A 20,215-nucleotide genomic window follows, 5' to 3' on the forward strand; every position below is an offset into this window, starting at 1 on the left:
GGGCAGAGGGCTCCACCCACTACCCTTACCTGCGAGTACCTTCCCCAAAGCTCCCATTGGCTGCGGTTCCCTGTTCCTGGCCAATGGGAGCTGTGGGGTGTGTGTGTAGGGTGGCAGTGCCTGGAGGTGAGGGCAGCGCACGGAGCCCTCTGCCCCTCCCCCCAGGGGCTGCAGGGATGTGGGGCCCACGCCACCACGGGGGTGGCAATCCCATGGGCCAGATCCAAAGCCCTGATGGGCTGGATCTGGCCCACGGGCCATAGTTTGCCCACCCCTGTTCTAGGTGATAGAAATGGATCTCTTAAAAAAAAAAAAAAAAAAAAAAGTGTTCAGTGACTCTGGGGAGCATGGAATATTCAGGACACACATGGCAGAAACTATTATATATAAGGAAAGGAAAAACATTAAACACAGAAGACAACATGTTCAGTATGTTTTGCTAGACTCCAGCAAACTATTTTCTAGTACAGTCCCCTATTGTGCTATGCACAGTATAGAAAAGATACCATTAGACTGTCATTTAGAGTAAAGAGACTTCTGAAAGAAGTTGTTTCTTTACTATCATTGCCCAATTTTCTACAGCAGAACAGAATAGCTGTGTTTTGCCAGGTCTAATTATGACCAGAAAACCAAGCCATTGGTGATCAGCAAAGTTTAAAGGGAAGCAAAGTCCCACAGCATGACCATATGAGGGTCAAAAGCACTAAATTCTGTTTTCAACTTTGATGGTCTTGCTCAGTTACAGTACTAAAAAATATAATGGGGATAATAATCCAGCTTTGCAAAGCAGTTTGATAGCCTCAGAGGTGGTAGTATAGAAATGAAAGGTAGTAGTATATGCTCAAGTACAAGGGAACTTTGGAAGTTACTTAGAAAATAGAGACTATTCTAGTCAAACTAATATTCTTTGACTGAATGTACACACTACATTAAAGATTCTCTTTATTGAATAATTGCAAAACAATCCCATTCTTTTCTAAATCCACTTTGTCAAGATCTAAGTTTATTCATGACCGCAACCTACCTTAGCTGAGCGAGGGGGTATTACCCATACCTACATTTTAGAAAGTTACTCAATTAAGGCTTAGTAGGCATGTTCCATTCCTAAAACCTACAATGCAAATATGTTACAATTACAAATTTGACTATTCTATCTGAAAGTTATTTGGCAGAGTTAAGGGCACTTTTAACTGTTAAGTGGCTGAAGGCTGGAACATCATTGCCACAGTAATGCCATTCAGGCTACTAAGCTATTGCAGCTGCTCAATGCTTGTTTTTAGAGCTTGAGTGTTATCAGCACTAGCAGATAGTGCAGCCCATACCTCAAAGACCACAGGCACAGTTCAGTGACAAAGGCACTCAGCCAGCTTTATTGCCCTCAAAGTCACAGTACTAGTGCCCTGGCTCCCTCATTACAGGTACACTAACAGGAATGCCAAGGGCAGCTCAGTCAGCAGTGGGATTTTCTGCTGTCCTCTCAGCCACACAAAGGGTTAAGGTAATGTATCCATACATTTATAGACTGAGACAAATAACTTACATACCACCTTACATGTTTCATAACAACTGCTTGTTACCTCCCCTTGTTCCTTGCTCATTGCTCCAGTTGTCTCAGGCAAAACATCCATAATTATCACTTTTGTCAAACCCTCATCTTGTACTAGGTGAAGATGTACCTGTGCTAAGCTTTTGGAACATCTTCACACACATACCCAGTACCTGATGCTTCTTAGGAGTGCCTGTGTTTTAGCAAGGCTAGCAGTACTCTTGCCAAGTTCATGTACTGGACAGTGAACTTGTAAGCATCTGCTTTAATACATGGCCTGACTGATTCCCAGCCTTTGGTTCAGGCCTCAGGTCTTGCACCATGCCACGTGGTCCATGTTCTCTATTACAGTATCTTAATGGATGACCACCACCACAAGAAGCCTCTGTAATGCCAAACATGTTTCCTGTCACAATAGCTATGTAGCATAAACCTCTTCCTAAACTCTCAGGGATCAGAGGTTCAAATCCCAGCAGAATGAACTGAGTTCTTCATTCTTTCCATAGTACATAAATTAAGTATCATAAAGGTCATTGTGTGTGGGCCTTTGAGGTAAGCAAAACTTTAGGCTCCATATATCAATGAGACTATGAAAGCACCCATGGGACTACCTGTAGGCATAGGGGCTTGTTTCTGTATCTCTAGTCAAAGCCTCCTCTCCCACTCCAAAGCAATAGTGTGCTGCCTGATACTGCTCTTTGCAAAAGTTGGTTGCATGTTAGTAGTGCTGCATGCATGTAGTTGTAAAGCACCAAGTCAAGCAAGTTGTTTAGCACAGCCATTTTAATTTTAGTATCAGCCATGGCATGTAACTTAAAAAAAAATAATCTAGATATTTAGCATGAATATACCCACTGGAGAAACCTCTGCATAAAGCAAATTGGAATTTAACAGTTTATTTGTAATTTTAAAAGCATATGCTATTACATTAGTTGGGAAATTGCATGTTTGTTAGAATCAGTACTGTAATAAAGCTGACCTAATTAAAAACAAGAGTTTCATGAAGGAAAAAAGTCATGCTTAGATTTCATTATTATTTCACTTAATTGTTTATTTCCACCTTCAATTATTTCTTGAGTTTCCTTAGCAACCAACTCTTTCTCACTATAAAAATAAGGGGAGAAAGACACCCCCACCCCAACATTTTCTAAAAATGAAGTCTGCTATGAGCTTATCAGAGGCTCTTTAAAGCAGAACTAGTGAAATGGAAAGAACTCATTGTACTTGAACAGAGGACAAAAGGCTTACAAGTCAGTTTTGAACTCATGATTACTACTCTGAGTTAATCTCATCTGCTGCTATATAAGGAGCATTATTGTTAATATGAGGACATTGCTTCAGGAAATATTGAAATAAACTAACATCCCATCTTGTGATATGGCTGGCTTTTTCCATACACTTTTACAATCTCTGAATAGGGAGGCTGGATGTCCGAGTCCATTCCAGAACTGTCTTCCAGTTAGGATTGCAATCTACGGCTACGTTATTGCTTAGGGAGCACATTTTCATAACTGCAAGCAGAACAGCATAAACATTTTCTGTTTTGGATTGGTAGTCCATTCAGTGGAGTTAGTAAATCCAAGCTTCATCATTAACATTCTGTAGTAATGCTGCTAAGGAAAACTGATAAATTCCAGTGCACATTGCACTAAACCTTCATTTTGATATTATGTAGTCTGTAGTTAAAGCAGTATACAAGGACTAAAGCAGAACATAATCGTGAGCAAGTCAAACAACTATCCCGTATGCTTTCATTTATTAAAAAACAGAAAACGAGACCAAGTGTAGAGACTATCATCTACCATACAAGATGTATCATCTTATACAACAAAGGGTTTAAGATTTCCAACTGATCCACATGAAGATCCTAGCATGAAGACAGTTTGCACATGGCACTATTTTTTACGTAGCCAATATAAGGTATGCATTACTTTCCTTTTAACACTTTATTTATAAGGTGCATTCTCTAAGTTTTTTGTCAGCTTGCTTCAAGGAGATCCACGTATTCAACATGCTTGAGCGCAGCTTGGCCCACACCAAGTGGTTACTTAATCCAAAAATCTGAGCAGCAAACTGGGCAGCTCCTTCGGGTGAGAGTATAGTAGGACAGCCAAGACCTGTTGCAGAAGAAAAAAATCCAATCTGTTATCCAAATAGTAATTTTTATGATCATTATAAATCCTAACAAGTAATTTTTCAGGCCGTGAGGGTTACTGCAGGATTTTTTATTTTAATTACTTTGTCCAGTCTAATTTAAAAAAGGTAAAGCATAAGCAACCTCAATAACCCTAAAGATTCTCACCTTATTCCTTCATTCCCAAACAAGACAAGATTGCTAGTTTTCAACTGATAGTCTCAACATGCCCCAAATCTTTCTGCATATTTGAAGAAAGGGGAATTCCCTTGCCTTTGAGGATTAAAAAAAAAAAATCCATCCCATACGTATGGTCAGTGGTTCTCAGACTTTTGTACTGGTGACCCTTTTCACATAGCAAGCCTCTGAGTGCAATGCCCCCCCTTTATAAATTAAAAACACCTTTTTATATATTTAACGCCATTATAAATGCTGGAGCCAAAGCGGGGTTTGGGGTGGAGGTTGACAGCTTGCGACCCCCAAGTCTGAGAACCCCTTAGCCTCTCGCATTCAATGTTGCTATAACTACTGGCAACAATGATTAAGTCAGCAGATACCTTGAAATCTGAATAGACTACTGAATGTATAAGGAGAACTGTTCAGTGTCTATGAAAATGCAGTTTTTAATTTCAAGCTACATGCACCCCTAGAACTGACGTATTTTCACAGCAGAGTAATTCTTTCTACATTAAAGCATCACAGCAAGGATCTTTTAGTTTTATATGATCAGTTGGCTAGGTTAACAAACATACTAAAACAGGAGTACTAACAAATTTATTTGAGCATAAGCTTTCGTAGCCCACGAAAGCTTATGCTCTAATAAATGTGTTAGTCTCTAAGGTGCCACAAGTACTCCTGTTCTTTTTGCGGATACAGACTAACACGGCTGCTACTCTGAATACTAAAACAGTTTCATGAAGGTAAAACGTCAAGCTGATTTTTTTTGTTTTTAAAAGATGTCATATTAATTCCGATACCTATTTTAAACTTCAGTAAGAATATAATGAAAGTGAAGTTTACTCCTCTTTGATTTTCTAAGGCTCCACCTCCATCTATGCCAGGAAATTGAAATTTTAATGACAACAGTCAACAAGATTTACCCCACCAAACCATCTTCAGCACTGGCTGAACCGACAATATAAAATGGGACAAAGGCGTTTTCAGCACTGTTGAATCTGGCAGATGTGTCGAGTATTTAAAAAAAGGGGGGGCTAATTACTACAAGAATGTAACTACATGTACCATAGGTCAACATGATGCTTCTTACCACTGGGCAGTCTAAGAGAAGACCAGACATCCTGAGGACCCCAATCGGCTGAGAGAGGAGGACAGTTGACAACTGGATATGACGTGTTACCAGACAGCACTGGTCCCAAGCCATTGCTTCTGCCAGCTACCGCCACAAACACAGTAGGGATTCCATCACCTAATACACACACACACACACACACACACACACACACACACACACAAGCGTTAACAAGTAAATTTAAAAAACCAATGGGGGGGAGGGAGGGAGAGAAATATCTATGCATTTTTCCTTTCCCCCACCTGCTTTCATGGAAAGGCTGTCTAAATCCCCCCCCAAACACAAACACCTTTTTTTGAAATTCTTTTTATAAGTCAGTTTAGTTTTACTGCTGCTCAGATTTCTCTTTTGTGGAATACAATGTTGTAATTCCCTATAGTAATAGTCAGTAACTGTCAGTCCCTGCTCGTTACACCATCTACAGAAGTAGCACACTAGGGGCAACTCATGCACCTAACCCCTTTCTCAAGCAGGGGAAGAAAACCTTTAAGATTCATGATAATGGTGGGTACTGGCCATTTCTTAATGGAAACGGTTGAATCACTGGATTCTTTATTAATTAAAAACTTTGGCCTGTTGCAACAAAATTAGTGAATATCAGTTCTGCAAAGTTCAAGATAAGATCCTCTAAACAACATCTGGAAAAATCTGTGCTTGCCCACACTGTGCCCCAACTCCCAGGTCTATATGCACAGAGTATACAATGGTGCATGGAAGTACCTGCAGACCTATGCTTGCATGGGCACGTAAGAGCAACACGTGATATTACTCATGTTCAGTCAAGGCACATGGTTTTTAAATAAAATCTAAGGGTTTTTTGATAGACTGTACTAGTGTCCACCCCATTATTCATTGTTTTCTATTCTGTGGGCATCACAAAATATGGTTTTCCACCCAGCTGCAGTGCACGAAGGGCAGCCAGTGGTGTGGTCCAAAGAAGATGACATTAGATGAAGGGGAGACTCCAGTTTTAGCAGCTGGCATTTTAAAAACAGAATAAGGAATAACAAACAGAATAACGTGTGTGTATGAAGCAGGACATTGCAGTAATCCAAAATGTTGAGATGATCTGGGCCTGAGAAAGCGTTTTAGCTGTTGGGATAGAGAGGAAGGCCAGATTTTGGGGGAAAAAGAAGCGGTTAGACTTAGACAGGCCTGGATGCGGGAGAAAGCGCTGTTGACTATGATACAGATGATACAGAGTACCACTTATAAAGTTTGCAGACAATACCAAACAGGAAGGGGTTGCAAGCGTTTTGGAGGACAGGATTAGCATTCAAAATGATCTCAATAGATTGGAGAAATGGTCTGAAATAAACAGGATGAAGTTCAATAAGGACAAATGCAAAGTACTACACTTAGAAAAGAATAATCACAAATACAAAAAGGGGAAATGACTGCCTAGGAAGGAGTCCTGCAGAAAAGGATCTGAGTGTTACAATGGACCACAAACTAAATGAGTCAAGTATGTAATATTGCTGCAAAAAACACCCCTCCTCCCATTCTGTGATGTATTAGCAGAAGTGTTGTAAGCAAGACAAAAAAATATTAATTCTTGCACTGATATGGCCTCAATTGGAACACCGTGTCCAGTTCTGGGCACCAAAAGTTGGAGAAAATCTAGGGGAGAGCAACAAAAATGATTAAAGGTCTAGAAAACACAACCTATAAAGGAAAGACTGAAGAAAAAAAAACCCTGGGTTTAGTCTGTAGGAGAGAAGACTAAGGGGAGACATGATAAGTCTTCACATACATAAAAGGTGGTTATAAAGAAGAGGGCGATAAACTTTGTGCACAGTTTGTGGCAAAGTTCTCAGGAATCTGCAGAACTATAGTTATTGGTTCTAAACTTAATACAGGACTATTCAGGGTTTACCTTCATACTCTGCCTTGATCCTCAGAGTTTCATCTGGTCCTTTGTGAGCAGATGTCACTCGTAGCTCACAAGGAATTCCAAAGTTTGCACATGCCTTTTTAATTTTTTCACAGTGACCAAGATCAGAAGACGATCCCATCAACACCACAACTCTACCATGGCTCTTTGTTTTCAGCAGCAACTGGAGTGGAAAGAAAGGAAAATGAACCACAGTATTTTAAGAGAGTACACAAGATTGTCAATTTCTACACAGACTACAGTTAATATAAACAGGGGGTACCTCCACTCTTTCTGCAACCCATTCAAAGTTTCTTTTAACCATCTGCAGCGCTTCAGGAGTCACTTCTTTTAGATCACGGTAAGACTGAAATACACAGATAGCAAGTTACTCCTGATGTTCTATTTGGAAGTGTGATGGTCAATCATTTTTCTACTTAAATATTCAACCAGGTGCAACCATCCAACTACCAGAGGCTAGAGAAATTTGTGCCATCTTTCAAACACCTGTTTCTTGAAATATATTCTACAATAGCTTCTTCCCCGTGAATTGAGGCCAACATGACATCAAGGGAATCCCCACATCTCAAATTCTGAGCCATTAGCTTCAGCAAGCAGTATTGTCCACCACATTATAGTAGAGTCAGAATACCCCCTAGTTCAGTCAATTCCTTTCTGAGAGAAAACTCAACTTCTGTGCTTGGTTGTCTCAGCCATGATGTGTTAGCCAGTCCTCTCATGCCCAACTGAAGTCAGTTGTTGGCTTCCTTGCAAATATACACCATGCTGCTTTGGCACGTTAATTTTAATTTGGAAGCAGAGCTTCAATCACAGGACAGCAACTGCAGTAAAATACAGCCAACACCTAACAACCCCCCCCCCCCCCCAAGTTATAGTAATGGTCGATTACCACCACACCAAGGATTTGCTCAGAAGCATTCTGTAGTATAACAGCTGAAATGAGTGAAGAGGAAACACCATAATTTTTCATTTCATTCAGTTTTTAAAGGAAGTGGACCTAATGTGGCTTTCCAGTTTAAATTGGTCAGTAATGGCACTGGAACACTGCTGTATCTTGGATTATCATAGACATAGGTTATGGCAACTTGTGCCTATTGGGGAGTGTCTACATTATTAGTGGAAGTGACTAAAATCACAGAATTTCCATGAAAGCAGCATTCAATGCAGCTAAAATGGTGCCCCCCAATGGACTCAGCTTAGCATAAACCGCAAACGTTTGTTCCAGGAAACAAACATCTGTGGACTGTCTAGACTAGTGGCTCTCAACCTTTCCAGACTACTGTACCCCTTTCAGAAGTCTGATTTGTCTTGCATACCCCCCAAGTTTCACCTCACTTAAAAAACCCTACTTGCTTACAAAATCAGATGAAAATACAAAAGTGTCACAGCACCCTATTACTGAAAAAATGCTTACTTTCTCATTTTTACCATATAATTATAAAATAAATCAATTGGAATATAAATATTGTACTTACATTTCAGTGTATAATATATAGATCAGTGTAAACAGTCATTGCCTGTATGAAATTTTAGTTTGTACTGAATTCATTAGTGCTCCTTATGTAGCCTGTTGTAAAACTAGGCAAATACTGTATCTAGATGAGGCGATGTACCCCATGGAAGACCTCTGTGTACCCCCAGGAATATGTATACTCCTGGCTGAGAACCACTGGTCTAGACCAGCAATTATATCAATGTTAGTTATCAGTTAAACTGAGTTAAAACAGGACAAACTTTGGCCTAGACAAATCAAGAGGCTCTGAAAGGAGAAACGTGGGACGCGTTGGTGAACCAATTTTCATCTTCATGGCATGTTTCTGACTTTTAGTACTTTATAAGTGTCTGTTTGTGTTACTCGGTTATTTGAATAGTTCACACTCTGAGGAGTACATTGCCAGAAGTTCTGGAGATCCCTGCAGACTTAACACTACACAGGGCACTATGATAAAACCAGAAAATATTGCGGAAATTCCTATTAACGATACAGGCATCCTTAAGGACTTGATTCTGTTGCCATTAAAGTCAATGGAAGTTTTGCCATTGACGTGAACAGGATCAGACCCTAACTGCTTTGTGGCCTACCTTGCATAAGCATAGACAGCTAAGGAAAGCAACTCACAGCAGTTGCTTGAATGCTGTCTACACGCACACACACACCCCCCCCCCACGCCAAAATGAGATGTAGTTTTGTTTTTTATCTCTAAGTCAGACCCCAAATGGTAATAGTATTACCTGTTTGTCCTTCTGCTGGCTTCGGTCTCCTGATGGCCACAGTCTCCAAGAATCATTATCAATAACATCAGCAAGGACAATCTCTTTTGTAGTTATATTAACACCAAACTCAATCTAGCAAAAGTAAACAAAAGTAAACTTTACAGCTATTTTCAAGAGCTGTAAAGAAGCATCAAAAAACGTATTCCACTACTTTCAGAACCATGATCTACAAGATAGATTTTTTCTTATACCTTCATGTCTACAAGAGTGCAGTTCTGGGGTAACCAAGATTTTTCCAGTATCTCAAAAATAGCCTGTGTAGAGTGGGCCATAATATCCACCTCAGTTTGTCCAATAGTAAGTCCAGCAAAGCAGAACTTGGCTTCAATTAGTTGCTCCTCAGACCATTGTGGATCATTAGCAGCATCATCCTGAGAATGAAATAAAATAAACTTGCATAGAATAAGGTCAATTAATGACAATTACATCAGACTTGAGTTAGATTAAAAGAAAGCCTAGCAAACAGTGAAGAGAACAATTTGAAATCCAGTAACAGACAGGTTTTGTGGCTTTAAATTGATATTTGATAACAAGTTCTAGCAAGAATTTTAATCACAACAGTACTGAGAAATCCAAGCTGCAAGACTTTTAAGATAATGTTCAAGTAAGCAATGCTTTTTTCAAGTTAAGTCTTGAAGGTGCATCACAGAAGTGAGTTTAAGACAAAGCTTTAACTATTTTTAGGTCAATAGTCCACAAAACTTCTAATTCAGTGAATGTGTCTAGAAACCCTGGTAAATCCTAAAGGATTAGCTGGTTACAGCACTCATACTTTAGCAGACAGCAATGGCGGAGTGGTGTGTGGTGTGTTTCTTTTATCTCCACTGTATGTGGTATAAAAATAATAAACTGTAACACTGTACACCTTTCAACTCTAACCACCACTTAGCCTACAAATCTATTTCTACTGGACTACAGACAGTTCAGTTTTAACAAATTCCAAGAGGAGTTTCACTGCTAGTATTTAATCAAGTAATGCAAGTTTGACTCTAAATGTTATTCTTAACCTGCTTATTTGGAAGCAGTCAGCACATTACAGTAAGACTACTTTATCTATATTTTAAGTCACTTTTCAAGAGTTCTTTTAATCTTGAATTGGACAGAAGTTGCTGTATGAAAGTAACTGTTGTAAAATCTTGAAGTATAGATTTTGCCATAGCATGCAGTAAATACAACCTTTCTATATACAAGATGTATGGTTGTCATCTGATTTCAAAAGGGAACACCCTTGTATATTGCTGAAGCACCAGAATGGTTACTGGCCAGGTCCTTTCATGCTCCCCTCCAATTGGGGGGGAAGGGGAAGAGAGACACTCTCAAAGTTTCACAAGGATACCACTTCCCAGAGTTTTAGCCACATTTTCCCCACAAAGGAAAGAAGTTAAGCCTCCTGAAGTGGCCAGCATGCAAGAAAATAGATCACAGTCCCTTGGGGAAAGTCTTCCCTGCCCATTCGCCATCCAGCCCCAAGGCAGCTACTCTGTTTGGAACCTCTCTGCTACTGAGTACCCCTGAATATCACTGAAGAGTCAGACTAGTTATTAAAGACTGGTCACTATCCCCTCTGTGCCATTTCTCTCTCACCCCCATACCCTTACCAGCTTGCAGAACTCTGCGAGGAAGCATACTGTGAAGCCAATGCTCCCTAACCAAACTCAGCTTGCTTTTGTCCCTTTCAGCAGCATAAGAGAAGAGGTCCCAATGTTTCCATGCTATTAAGATTGTATTCAGAATTTTTGAACAGAGACCAGAATCTGCTGAATGCCTGGGGTTACCAGTAAATTTACTCAAACCAGACACTACATATACCAAAAGAACTTTGTCAGCAAAGGACTTCTAGGACAAGGATAAAGCCAACGTCAGAAAGATAAAAAGGTTGATGCTCTGAAGTGTGTAGCACTCCTCAAATAATCTTTTCCCACCCCCTTCTGCTTCCAGTCCAACCAGAAGTTTCTCATTCTAGGTTTACCCTCCCACTCCCTACCCGTAGAATGGGACCTCCTCTCTAAGCAGGCCAATCCCTGGAGAGATATATCCTTATCTTGTCACAATGATAGTGGGGCTGTGACCCCACACCGTTCTATAAAGATGTTGAGGTTTCCTTTATTTGATGACTCACATGATGTGTAGTTAACTGCCATGATCTTGTTACATTAAGAACTGAGGCTAAACTCCCTGTATATATAAAGTCACCATTCCCCAACAGGATTAGCATGGACTGCTGGTACAGCAGATTAAACCCTCCTGAGTTTCCTGCATCACCTCACTTTCACTTTGCTCCCAAACCCTGCCAACACAAGAATGAAAATCATGCATGAACTCCCTTTGTCACTTTATCACGTTACATTTGTTTAGTGGTGTAGGTATGCCGAGGCAGCTTAAGTGATCTAAGGAAGGACAAGAGAAAAAGTCCATAACATGGACCATATTTTAATAGATTATCTTGTTGACCACATCCTCTCTCACTCACTATTATGCATGCTGTCTCCCCATTTGTGATCAAAAGACCTCCTCCCCTCCTCATTTACCTCACACCCATTTCAATTACAGCAATAGTTTACATTGAAGAGTAACAGAGTGTTTAATGCATTTTTAGCTGCTTTGTAATGAGATTTAAATGCTGGCAATGAGCCTGTACTATGTGACCAGTCGACTTTCTGAACTAGTTGGAGAATCTCTGATCTAAGAGAATATTCAAGAAAGACATTTTAGCAATGTTTGCAAAATACAGAATCAATACTAGTTTCTTAAAATCCATCAGTAAGTAGTTTCATTTCAGTTTAAAGGGACATTTGTCAACCTAAAAAATACAACATTTTCAGACAAGTATATTTATAGCTGCTATAAATATAATAGATATTTCTTTTCCCCTTTGTTTGCGTTATGTACAGTCAGTTTAATTATTTTTTCAGTAGGATCAATTAGCCAGTTTCATATTTGTATGGATCTTGCACGCAGCAATAAGGAGAGCACACACACACACACAAACAGAAGTGCAAAAACCACAAAAATTGACAGAAGTCAGTTTCAGGCACTACACCTGCTTCTATGTTCAGTTTATTTTGTAAAAATGATACTATTTAACACATCACCTTCTTTTGTTTAATAGATAGTTACAGTTTTACTTACCTTGTAAAACATTTCAATTTTGGGTGGGTAAAACTTATATCCTTCCTTGACACCAAGGTTTCTTTTCAGGAAAGAACCAGTAGCAATTCTTCTGCACACCCATTCAATTGGAATCATTTCACACTGAGCTGCTATGAACGCTGTGTCGCCATGTTTTCTGACAAAAGCGGTTTTGATTCCTAAATGTAAAAAGAAAACTCAGTTTTGCTACTCTGTATACTTCTATGAGTGAACTGAGAACTGTGACCAGACTGGCGTATAGTTGATCAATCAGAAAATTATTTCATCAGAAGATACTGTTTTCTCAAAGACCATAATGTATCGTTCTGTAGCTATAATACACCTGAGATGATTATTTCCCAAGTGAGAGAGACCTTAAATCGGGGTGGGAAAACTTTTTGGCCTGAGGGCCACATCTGGGTGGGGAAATTGCATGCAGGGCCATGAATATAGGGCTGGGGTTGGGGTGTGGGAGGGGATGCGGTGTGCAGGAAGGGGTGTGGCAGAGGGCTCAGGGCAGAGGGTTGGGGGCTCAGGGCAGGAGTTGGGTGCAGGAGGGATGTGGGGTGCAGGAGGGGGCTCAAGGCAGGGGTTTGGAGTGCAGGAGGGGGCTTAGGGCAGGGGGTTGGGGTGCAGGAAGGGGCTCAAGGCACAGGTGTGTGGGCTCTGGCCCAGTGCCGCTTACCTTCAGACTCCGGGGTGGCAGCAGCGCGCAGCGGGGCTATGGCTAAGGCAAGCTCCCTGCCTGCCCTGGCCCCACGCTGCTCCCGGAAGCAGCCAGCACCACGTCCCACAAACACAAAATGGTCTCAGTCCAGAAAGCACTCACTTCCCCAATTCCATCCAACAAAATACACTGTACATTATAGAGAGCCTTAGAAACCAGTTTGTAGTGTGCTTTCAGAACTGGTTTAAAATCACTTTGCAATAGAACATTTTTTCCTGATCATGCTATAGGTCAGTGGTGTTCAATCTTTTTTCATTTGCAGACCCCTAAAAAATTTCAAATGGAGGTGCAGACCCTTTTGGAAATTTTAGATAAATTCTGCGAAACCCCAGGGTTCCATGGGCCACAGATTCAAAACCACTGCTATAGATAACCAAAGTCAGTGCTCCTAATGGATGCCTGCCCATTTTCATCTTTCTGCTAGTTTATGTCCTTATGTCACAGTGCGCAGATGTCATGGAGGGAAACAAACATATAGCTTACGTAATTTTAAAAGTCACCCATCAGAACAGTTTTCATAGTATGTGGCAAGCTATGAATTCATCTCTGCACATACTCCCAGTGTAAAGTATGTTGACTATTACATTATCTTGGTGTATGTTAGGCGGTAACTGGAGACTTCCTGAGGCAGTAATAGAAGGCAGCAGAAAAGATAAAAGCATTGTTTTCCCCTCTACACCTTTGGTTTGTAAGAGGGGAAGATGGAAAAAGGAAACTTGCCACTCCTCATTTGCATTACTGTACTGGACTTTCCAGATAATGAAAAAAGCTACATGCAAATTAAATCTTTTGTTAGTTTCTTCCAAGAAGAGTCACAAATATATACCAATACAGTAGCTTATGAAGTGGCACATCTGTGGTATTCCCTTCTATATGAATTCAGAAGGGACAACTGGTACAAGTCCTGGATACTTAAAAAGGCAGCTGATGTGCAAATCACCATTCTGAGTATGATGTGGCCCTTCCCTCCTACTTCAGTTCCAAAACCTCCACCCTTTTTCGCCAGGCCAAGCCAACTGTTAAGTCCCGGATTTGGCATCTGCCAATGGCCAAAAGCAAAGTAGCCAGTATCTGGTAAATCCAGAGCGGATATGTTCCATTCCAATTCTGAACAATTTCAAACTTTTTTGTTGCTCTGAGGTGTAGGTGGTCATTTTTGGTCCTATTTGACAGTAAGCCTTCACTCTCAAAGCAAAGTTAAAGTCCAGTCAACAATTTGTTACAGTGTGTTTTTACTCTACTTCACAAAAGGCAACCTATACTTTAAATGAAGCAATTTTAGGATTACAGGACTGATTTCTAGAACAGCTAGATTAATATAACCTTGTCAATCTTTCTTGCACTTAAAGGTGGGTGTGTTTAATATTTTCAGGATTACAGGTTGACTGCCTCTGCTGATAAATTAAAAAACATTCAACACAGAGTTTGAAGACAGTTTATACGTAATGAATCAAGCGTTGTTCTGTTAATTGATTTTAAGTCAGGAGATGACAAGTAGGGCCAAAATAGGATGCTCTTCTTCTCGGTCAAACAAAATGTTTAAGATTCAGTATCTACACTGGTGTCCATTTTAGTTTAAACATATCATCTGATGCAGTGCAATCAGACTGTAAATTGTGGTTATTCTGCACATCAAGTCACTTTTAAATTTCAGTGTGCATCTTATCTGCTTTTATTGCCCTTCTCTTTTTCCTGAATGTGTATTTTAGAGCTGCTATTCTTAGCTCACAATAACTGCAAGTCAAATTCTGTTTCTATCAGAAGAGTTGAAGAAATTAACAGAAGTCTCCACTTATAGACACCGCTTTTGTATCACCTGTGGACTTTGAAAGAAACCCCAGTTCAGAAGAGTGGTGCAAAGTAAATAAATTGTGTTAATGCCTTACGGGGAGGGGAAGGCAATCTGTCAATTGTGCCAGTTAGTCACCAGTTGACCAATCTGAGAAACCAAGGATACTTTTGCTGTTTACAGATGCAGTTGCAATTTTTGCTTAGGGCAGGTCTTCACTACGGGGGAGGGGGGGGGAGCAGGGGGGGGTGTGTCGATTTAAAATTCGACGTATCGGAGCCGACTTACCCCGCTATGAGGACGGCGGCAAAAATCGACCTCCGCGGCTCCCCGTTGACGGCGCTTACTCCTACCTCCGCTGGTAGAGTAAGAGCGTCGATTCGGGGATCGATTGTCGCGTCCTGACGAGACGCGATAATTCGATCCCCGAGAGATCGATTTCTACCCGCCGATTCAGGCGGGTAGTGTAGACCTAGCCTTAGTCTAGTGCATACCCAGGTCAGTTTAGTAAGGGGATGTTTCTTCCCCTCCCTAGCGCCTAATGAATGAAACAGATTCACTGGTTTTTTTTTTTTTTTTTTGGTAATGATTAAAGTAGTGATCTTGCAAACACCACCAGACATAGTGCTTTGTACCCTTTATAGCCCAGTTTACTTTGGGTAAAGTTGTCAGAAACATGTAAGTGACCTATGATCCTAAGTCACTTAGGTGCTTTCTAGGGCTGTCAAGTGATTAAAAAAATGGAGTGTGCGATTAATTGCGCTAGAATACCATTTATTTAAATATTTTGGATGTTTTCTACATTTTCAAATAGATTTCAATTACAACACAGAATACAAAGTGTACAGTGTTCACTTTATATTTTTGATTACAAATATTTACACTGTAAGAAACAAAAGAAATCGTATTTTTCAATTCCCCTAATACAAGTATTGTAGTGCAATCTCTTTATCATGAAAGTTGAACTTACAAATGTAGAATTAGGTACAAAAAAAAAAAAAAACTGCATTAAAAAAAAAAAAAAAAAAAAAAAAAAAGAGTAAAATTTTAGAGCCTGCAAGTCCATTCAGTCCTACTTCTTGTTCAGCCAATCGCTCAGACAAACAAGGTTGGTTACAATTTGCAGGAGATAATGCTGCCTGCTTCTTGTTTATAGTGTCACCTGAAAGTGACAACAGGTGTTCTCATGGCACTATTATAGCAGGCATTGCAAGATATTTACATGCCCGATGTGTTAAAGATTCATGTCCCTTAATGCTTCAACCACCATTCCAAAGGACATGCATCCATGCTGATGACGGGTTCTGCTTGATAATGATCCAAAGCAGTGCGACCTGGCACATATTCATTTTCATCATCCGAGTCAGATACCACCAACAGAAGGTTGATTTTGGTCTTTTGGTGGTTCAGGTTCTATAGTTTCTGCATCGGAGTGTTGCTCTTTTAAGACTTTTGAAAGCATGCTCCACACCTCGTCCCTCTCAGATTTTGGAAGGCACTTCAGATTCTTGAACCTTGGGTCAAGTGCTGTAACTATCTTTAGAAATATCACATTGGTACCTTCTTTGCATTGTGTCAAATCTGCAGTGAAAGTGTTCTTAAAACGAACAACATGTGCTGGGTCATCATCCGAGACTGCTATAACATGAAATATATGGCAGAATGCAGGTAAAACAGAGAAGGAGACAATTTTCCCCCAGAGTTCAGTCACCAATTATTTAATGCATTTTTTTTAAACGAGTGTCATCAATATGGAAGCACATCCTCTGAAATGGTGGCCGAAGCATGAAGGGGCATACCAATGTTTAGCATATCTAGCATGTAAATACCTTGTAACGCTGGCTACAAAAGTGCCATGCGAACACCTGTTCACTTTCAGGTGACATTGTAAACAAGAAGAGGGCAGTATTATCTCCTGCAAATGTAAACAAACTTGTTTTTCTTAGTGATTAGCTGAACAAGAAGTAGGACTGAGTGGACTTATAGGCTCTATAATGTAAAGATTTACATTGTTTTGTTTTTGAGTGCAGTTATGTAACAAAAAACAAAACAAAACAAAAAATCTACATTTGTAAATTGCACTTTCACGATAAAGAGATTGCACTACAATACTTGTATGAGGTGAATTGAAAAATACTATTTCTTTTATCATTTTTACAGTGCAAATATTTATAATAAAAATAATATAAAGTGAGTACTGTACACTTTGTATTCTGTGTTACAAATGAAATCAATATATTTGAAAATGTAGAAAACATTCACAAATATTTAATACATTTCACTTGGATCACTTTCATATTTCATCAATACTCTTCTCCAGCATGAAAAGGTAAGCCATTTTTGAAGCCCCAAAAGTAAGTCTTAAGATTTCCAATTCACCTCAGTATCCACCATGTGCTACTTGTAAACTCTGCAAAATAAAGTATCTTCTTCACAGCTACCTGTAAAGCACTTGGCACACTTTTTATGCCACAAACAATACGCAGTCTTTGAAAGTGATATGGCAGACACTGAGAAAACAAGAACATTTAATGAAGTTTATCCATCCAGGTCTTCATTTTTATTATGGTTTTACTCTAGTAAAGCTAGGTAAAGTTTTGATTTTAAATGCAGTCTTTGATATGGTCACTGACCAGCAGTAGTAATTTCCACAGACAGATGTGTGGAATAAGAGCTTAATGCCAAACTCTCACAATCTGCTTCTAAACTGAGAATTGAAAGCATGAGGTGGGTGATGGGGAGGGAAGAGAATGGTGTCCAGGAAGACAGCAATAATACATATGGAAGCTTTCTGGGGCTGGGGGAGGTCTTCAGATATGATACATTAATTTTTATTTCATAACCTAGGTCAATAATCTTAGATTATTCTTTGGGACACTGATATAAGGAAATTTACTGAAGTCAATCAGTTCCAAAACCTAGGTGAATTAACATTTACATCTTCTCAGACAGTCATATCACTCCATAAGACTCACCATATATAACAGAACACAAATGCATCTGTTTTACCTTTAAAAATACTTACCAGATTCATGCAGCAGTTGAAACACACAGCTAGTTGTTGTATTGGAAATTGCTGCCTTTCCTTCCATGTGATCCTTTCTAGCTGCATTTCCTGCTGTTATTTGGTCTTTTGATTGCATCAGCACACATCCTGCAAGATCTGGCAACTCATAGACTTCTTTTGTTTTACCTTCATTAATTTTTTTACCAAGTTTCAGTTCTAGAGAAATAAAGTTAATTTTTAAAATTACAAATTTTGGACAAATTATGATTATTTTGGGCAAATCATATGTATAAGTACGTTTTGGGGAACCACGATAGCTAGAGACCAGAAGGAGTATTCTAACTGACAATGCCCCAGCATTCAAATTTTCTTCAATGAGTATAAAGGAACATTTAAAGCCCATCTAGAAAACCAGTAGAAAAGGAAAACTTCAGTTCCAACAGCACAGACAAAAGTCTGTAAAGTCTCATGACTACTGGCCAAATGGTTCCACTGATGCAAAACAATCAGGATTTGTTTCCTTACACTATGGGTACGTCTTCACTTACATCCGGGTCCGGATGTAAGCAATCGGTTTTCTGAGTTCGATTTATCGCGTCTGGTTAAGACGCGATAAATCGATCCCGGAAGTGCCCCGGATCAATCCCGGAAGTGCTCGCCTTCGACGCTGGTACTCCAGCTCGGCGAGCGGAGTACGCAGCATCGACGGGGGAGCCTTCCTGCCGCGTCTGGACCGCGGTAACTTCGGACTAAGGTACTTCGAATTCAGCTACGTTATTAACGTAGCTGAATTTGCGTACCTTAGTCCGAAGTGGGGGGGGTTAGTGTAGACCAGGCCTATGAGGACTTTACATGTTGGATACATTTCTTTGTATGCATCCTTTTATTCTTTTTGTCTGTCCTAACAGTAATACAAGTTTAAACAAGCAAATGTACAAGTGAAAATTGAGAAGTTCTATTCAAAAGACAGTATGACAATAGGTGGGTATAGTTGATCACTTCATCTTCAGGAAATGGGAAGAAAAGCATACTTGCAGGGCATCAGGCAGATTTATACTTGAAAGCGCTCAGCAATGCCTCTTGCTGGCACCACCTGTGCTACACTGCTATTCATACTTGTGCCAGCTCAATAAGGGCTAGCCAGCGGGCAAGAATATGCATACAAGCAGGGAAATCAGATCCCTAGCTCATAACATAGACTGCCTTAAAAGAGGAAGGAATGATTTTAAGCAAGTGACATTTGAAGATTATTGGGGGTTATCAGCACCTTGACTGTTCAAACTAAAAAGTTTAAAGTGGTAGGTCATTATGTTCATGCTATGTTTGCTTTTCACTCATCCTGGAGCGAAACTGGATTTATCTGGATTATAGCTAGCTTCACGTGCTACAACTCTGGAGTTAGGTCCTTTCCAAACCTACGGCAGGGCAGCAGGAAACCTAAAGGCCCCCACTTACAGCGAAGGAGAACAGAGGCCATAAAAACAGCTCTATTAAGTTTTGTTTCAACCCTCATGAACTTTGGAGCCAGCTACTTGCCACGGCGAGTCTTGTCCTTCATGTTTCATTTAATCTCTTTACTAGTTTGGGTTTAAAACAACAAACCAACCCTTTCCCCCCTCCGCACGGAGTCTACACCGGGGGCCGAGGCTGCACGCACCCCTTATTACCCACCAGCCCACGCGGTGCGGCCGGGGGGAGCCCGAGCATCTCCCCCCCAGCCTGGCCAGAGTGAATTGGCGCGAGCCACCCGTCACTCACGCAGCCCGCTGCTCCTCTCTGCCGGCGGGGAAGGCGCCTCTTCGGCAGAGCCCCGGGAGCCCTGGGCCCGGCCCCAGGCATGAGCTCCTCTCTGCAGAGGCGGCGCAGTAGCAGCGCTAGCCCCGCCGCCCTGGGGAAGACTGAGAGGGGCAGCGGGCTCTTCTCCGAGCCCCGCCAGCTTCGGGGGAGGCTGACGCAGAACTCAGCCCCAAGGTCGCCCGAGACCTCGCGCCGGGCCGCGGAGGAGCCGAGGGTGCGGAACGTTACCTGTTCCTACGGGAGCCATCGCGGCGGCCAGGGTAGTGGGCACCTACGAGACACAGAGAGGCCCGATTAGCACGTGGGGCTGGCGGCGGCTCCGCACCCGCTGTCAAGCTCACTGAGGAGATGACGCAGTGAGCGCGCGCTCGGGGCAAAGGCGGGCAGCGGAAGGGGCGGGGAGTGACTGCCCAGCCCAATCGCCGCAGCAGAGTGGCTGTGCCGACCAGGAACCCGCCCCCGCAGGGGCAAACACACAGACCGCTGCCCCCCCATGACCCCTCCCCATGAGAGCTTCCACGCGCCTCCCCCCAGGACACGCGCCAACGTCCCCGCCCTCCTTCCTCCCTCCCCGCCCCACAGTGCGAACCCCAAACCCTCTCGTCTCCT

General features: G+C 41.2%; 1 protein-coding gene across 1 annotated transcript; it reads right to left on the minus strand.

Moving 5' to 3' along the window:
• Window positions 1-3,283: 3,283 nt before the first annotated feature.
• Window positions 3,284-19,963, minus strand: PAICS (phosphoribosylaminoimidazole carboxylase and phosphoribosylaminoimidazolesuccinocarboxamide synthase). Its single transcript, XM_065404631.1, has 9 exons — window positions 19,835-19,963; window positions 17,828-18,025; window positions 12,287-12,465; window positions 9,349-9,528; window positions 9,116-9,229; window positions 7,146-7,229; window positions 6,866-7,046; window positions 4,948-5,106; window positions 3,284-3,663 (listed from the first exon to the last, which is right to left on the minus strand). Exons 1-9 carry the CDS (start codon window positions 19,851-19,853, stop codon window positions 3,497-3,499), a joined length of 1,281 nt encoding a protein of 426 aa, XP_065260703.1. The 5' UTR covers window positions 19,854-19,963; the 3' UTR covers window positions 3,284-3,496.
• Window positions 19,964-20,215: the final 252 nt, after the last annotated feature.

The sequence above is a fragment of the Emys orbicularis genome, chromosome 5, assembly GCF_028017835.1.
Source record: "Emys orbicularis isolate rEmyOrb1 chromosome 5, rEmyOrb1.hap1, whole genome shotgun sequence".
NCBI lineage: Eukaryota > Metazoa > Chordata > Testudines > Emydidae > Emys > Emys orbicularis.

What these genes read in the sequence shown, in the direction of transcription:
- PAICS (XM_065404631.1), bottom strand. An exon ending in AAATTGAAATGTTTTACAAG is followed by an intron (nt 9,529 to 12,286) that starts GTAAGTAAAACT and finishes TTTCATTCTCAG; the next exon opens with GATGATGCTGCTAATGATCC. An exon ending in GCACTCTTGTAGACATGAAG is followed by an intron (nt 9,230 to 9,348) that starts GTATAAGAAAAA and finishes TACTTTTGCTAG; the next exon opens with ATTGAGTTTGGTGTTAATAT.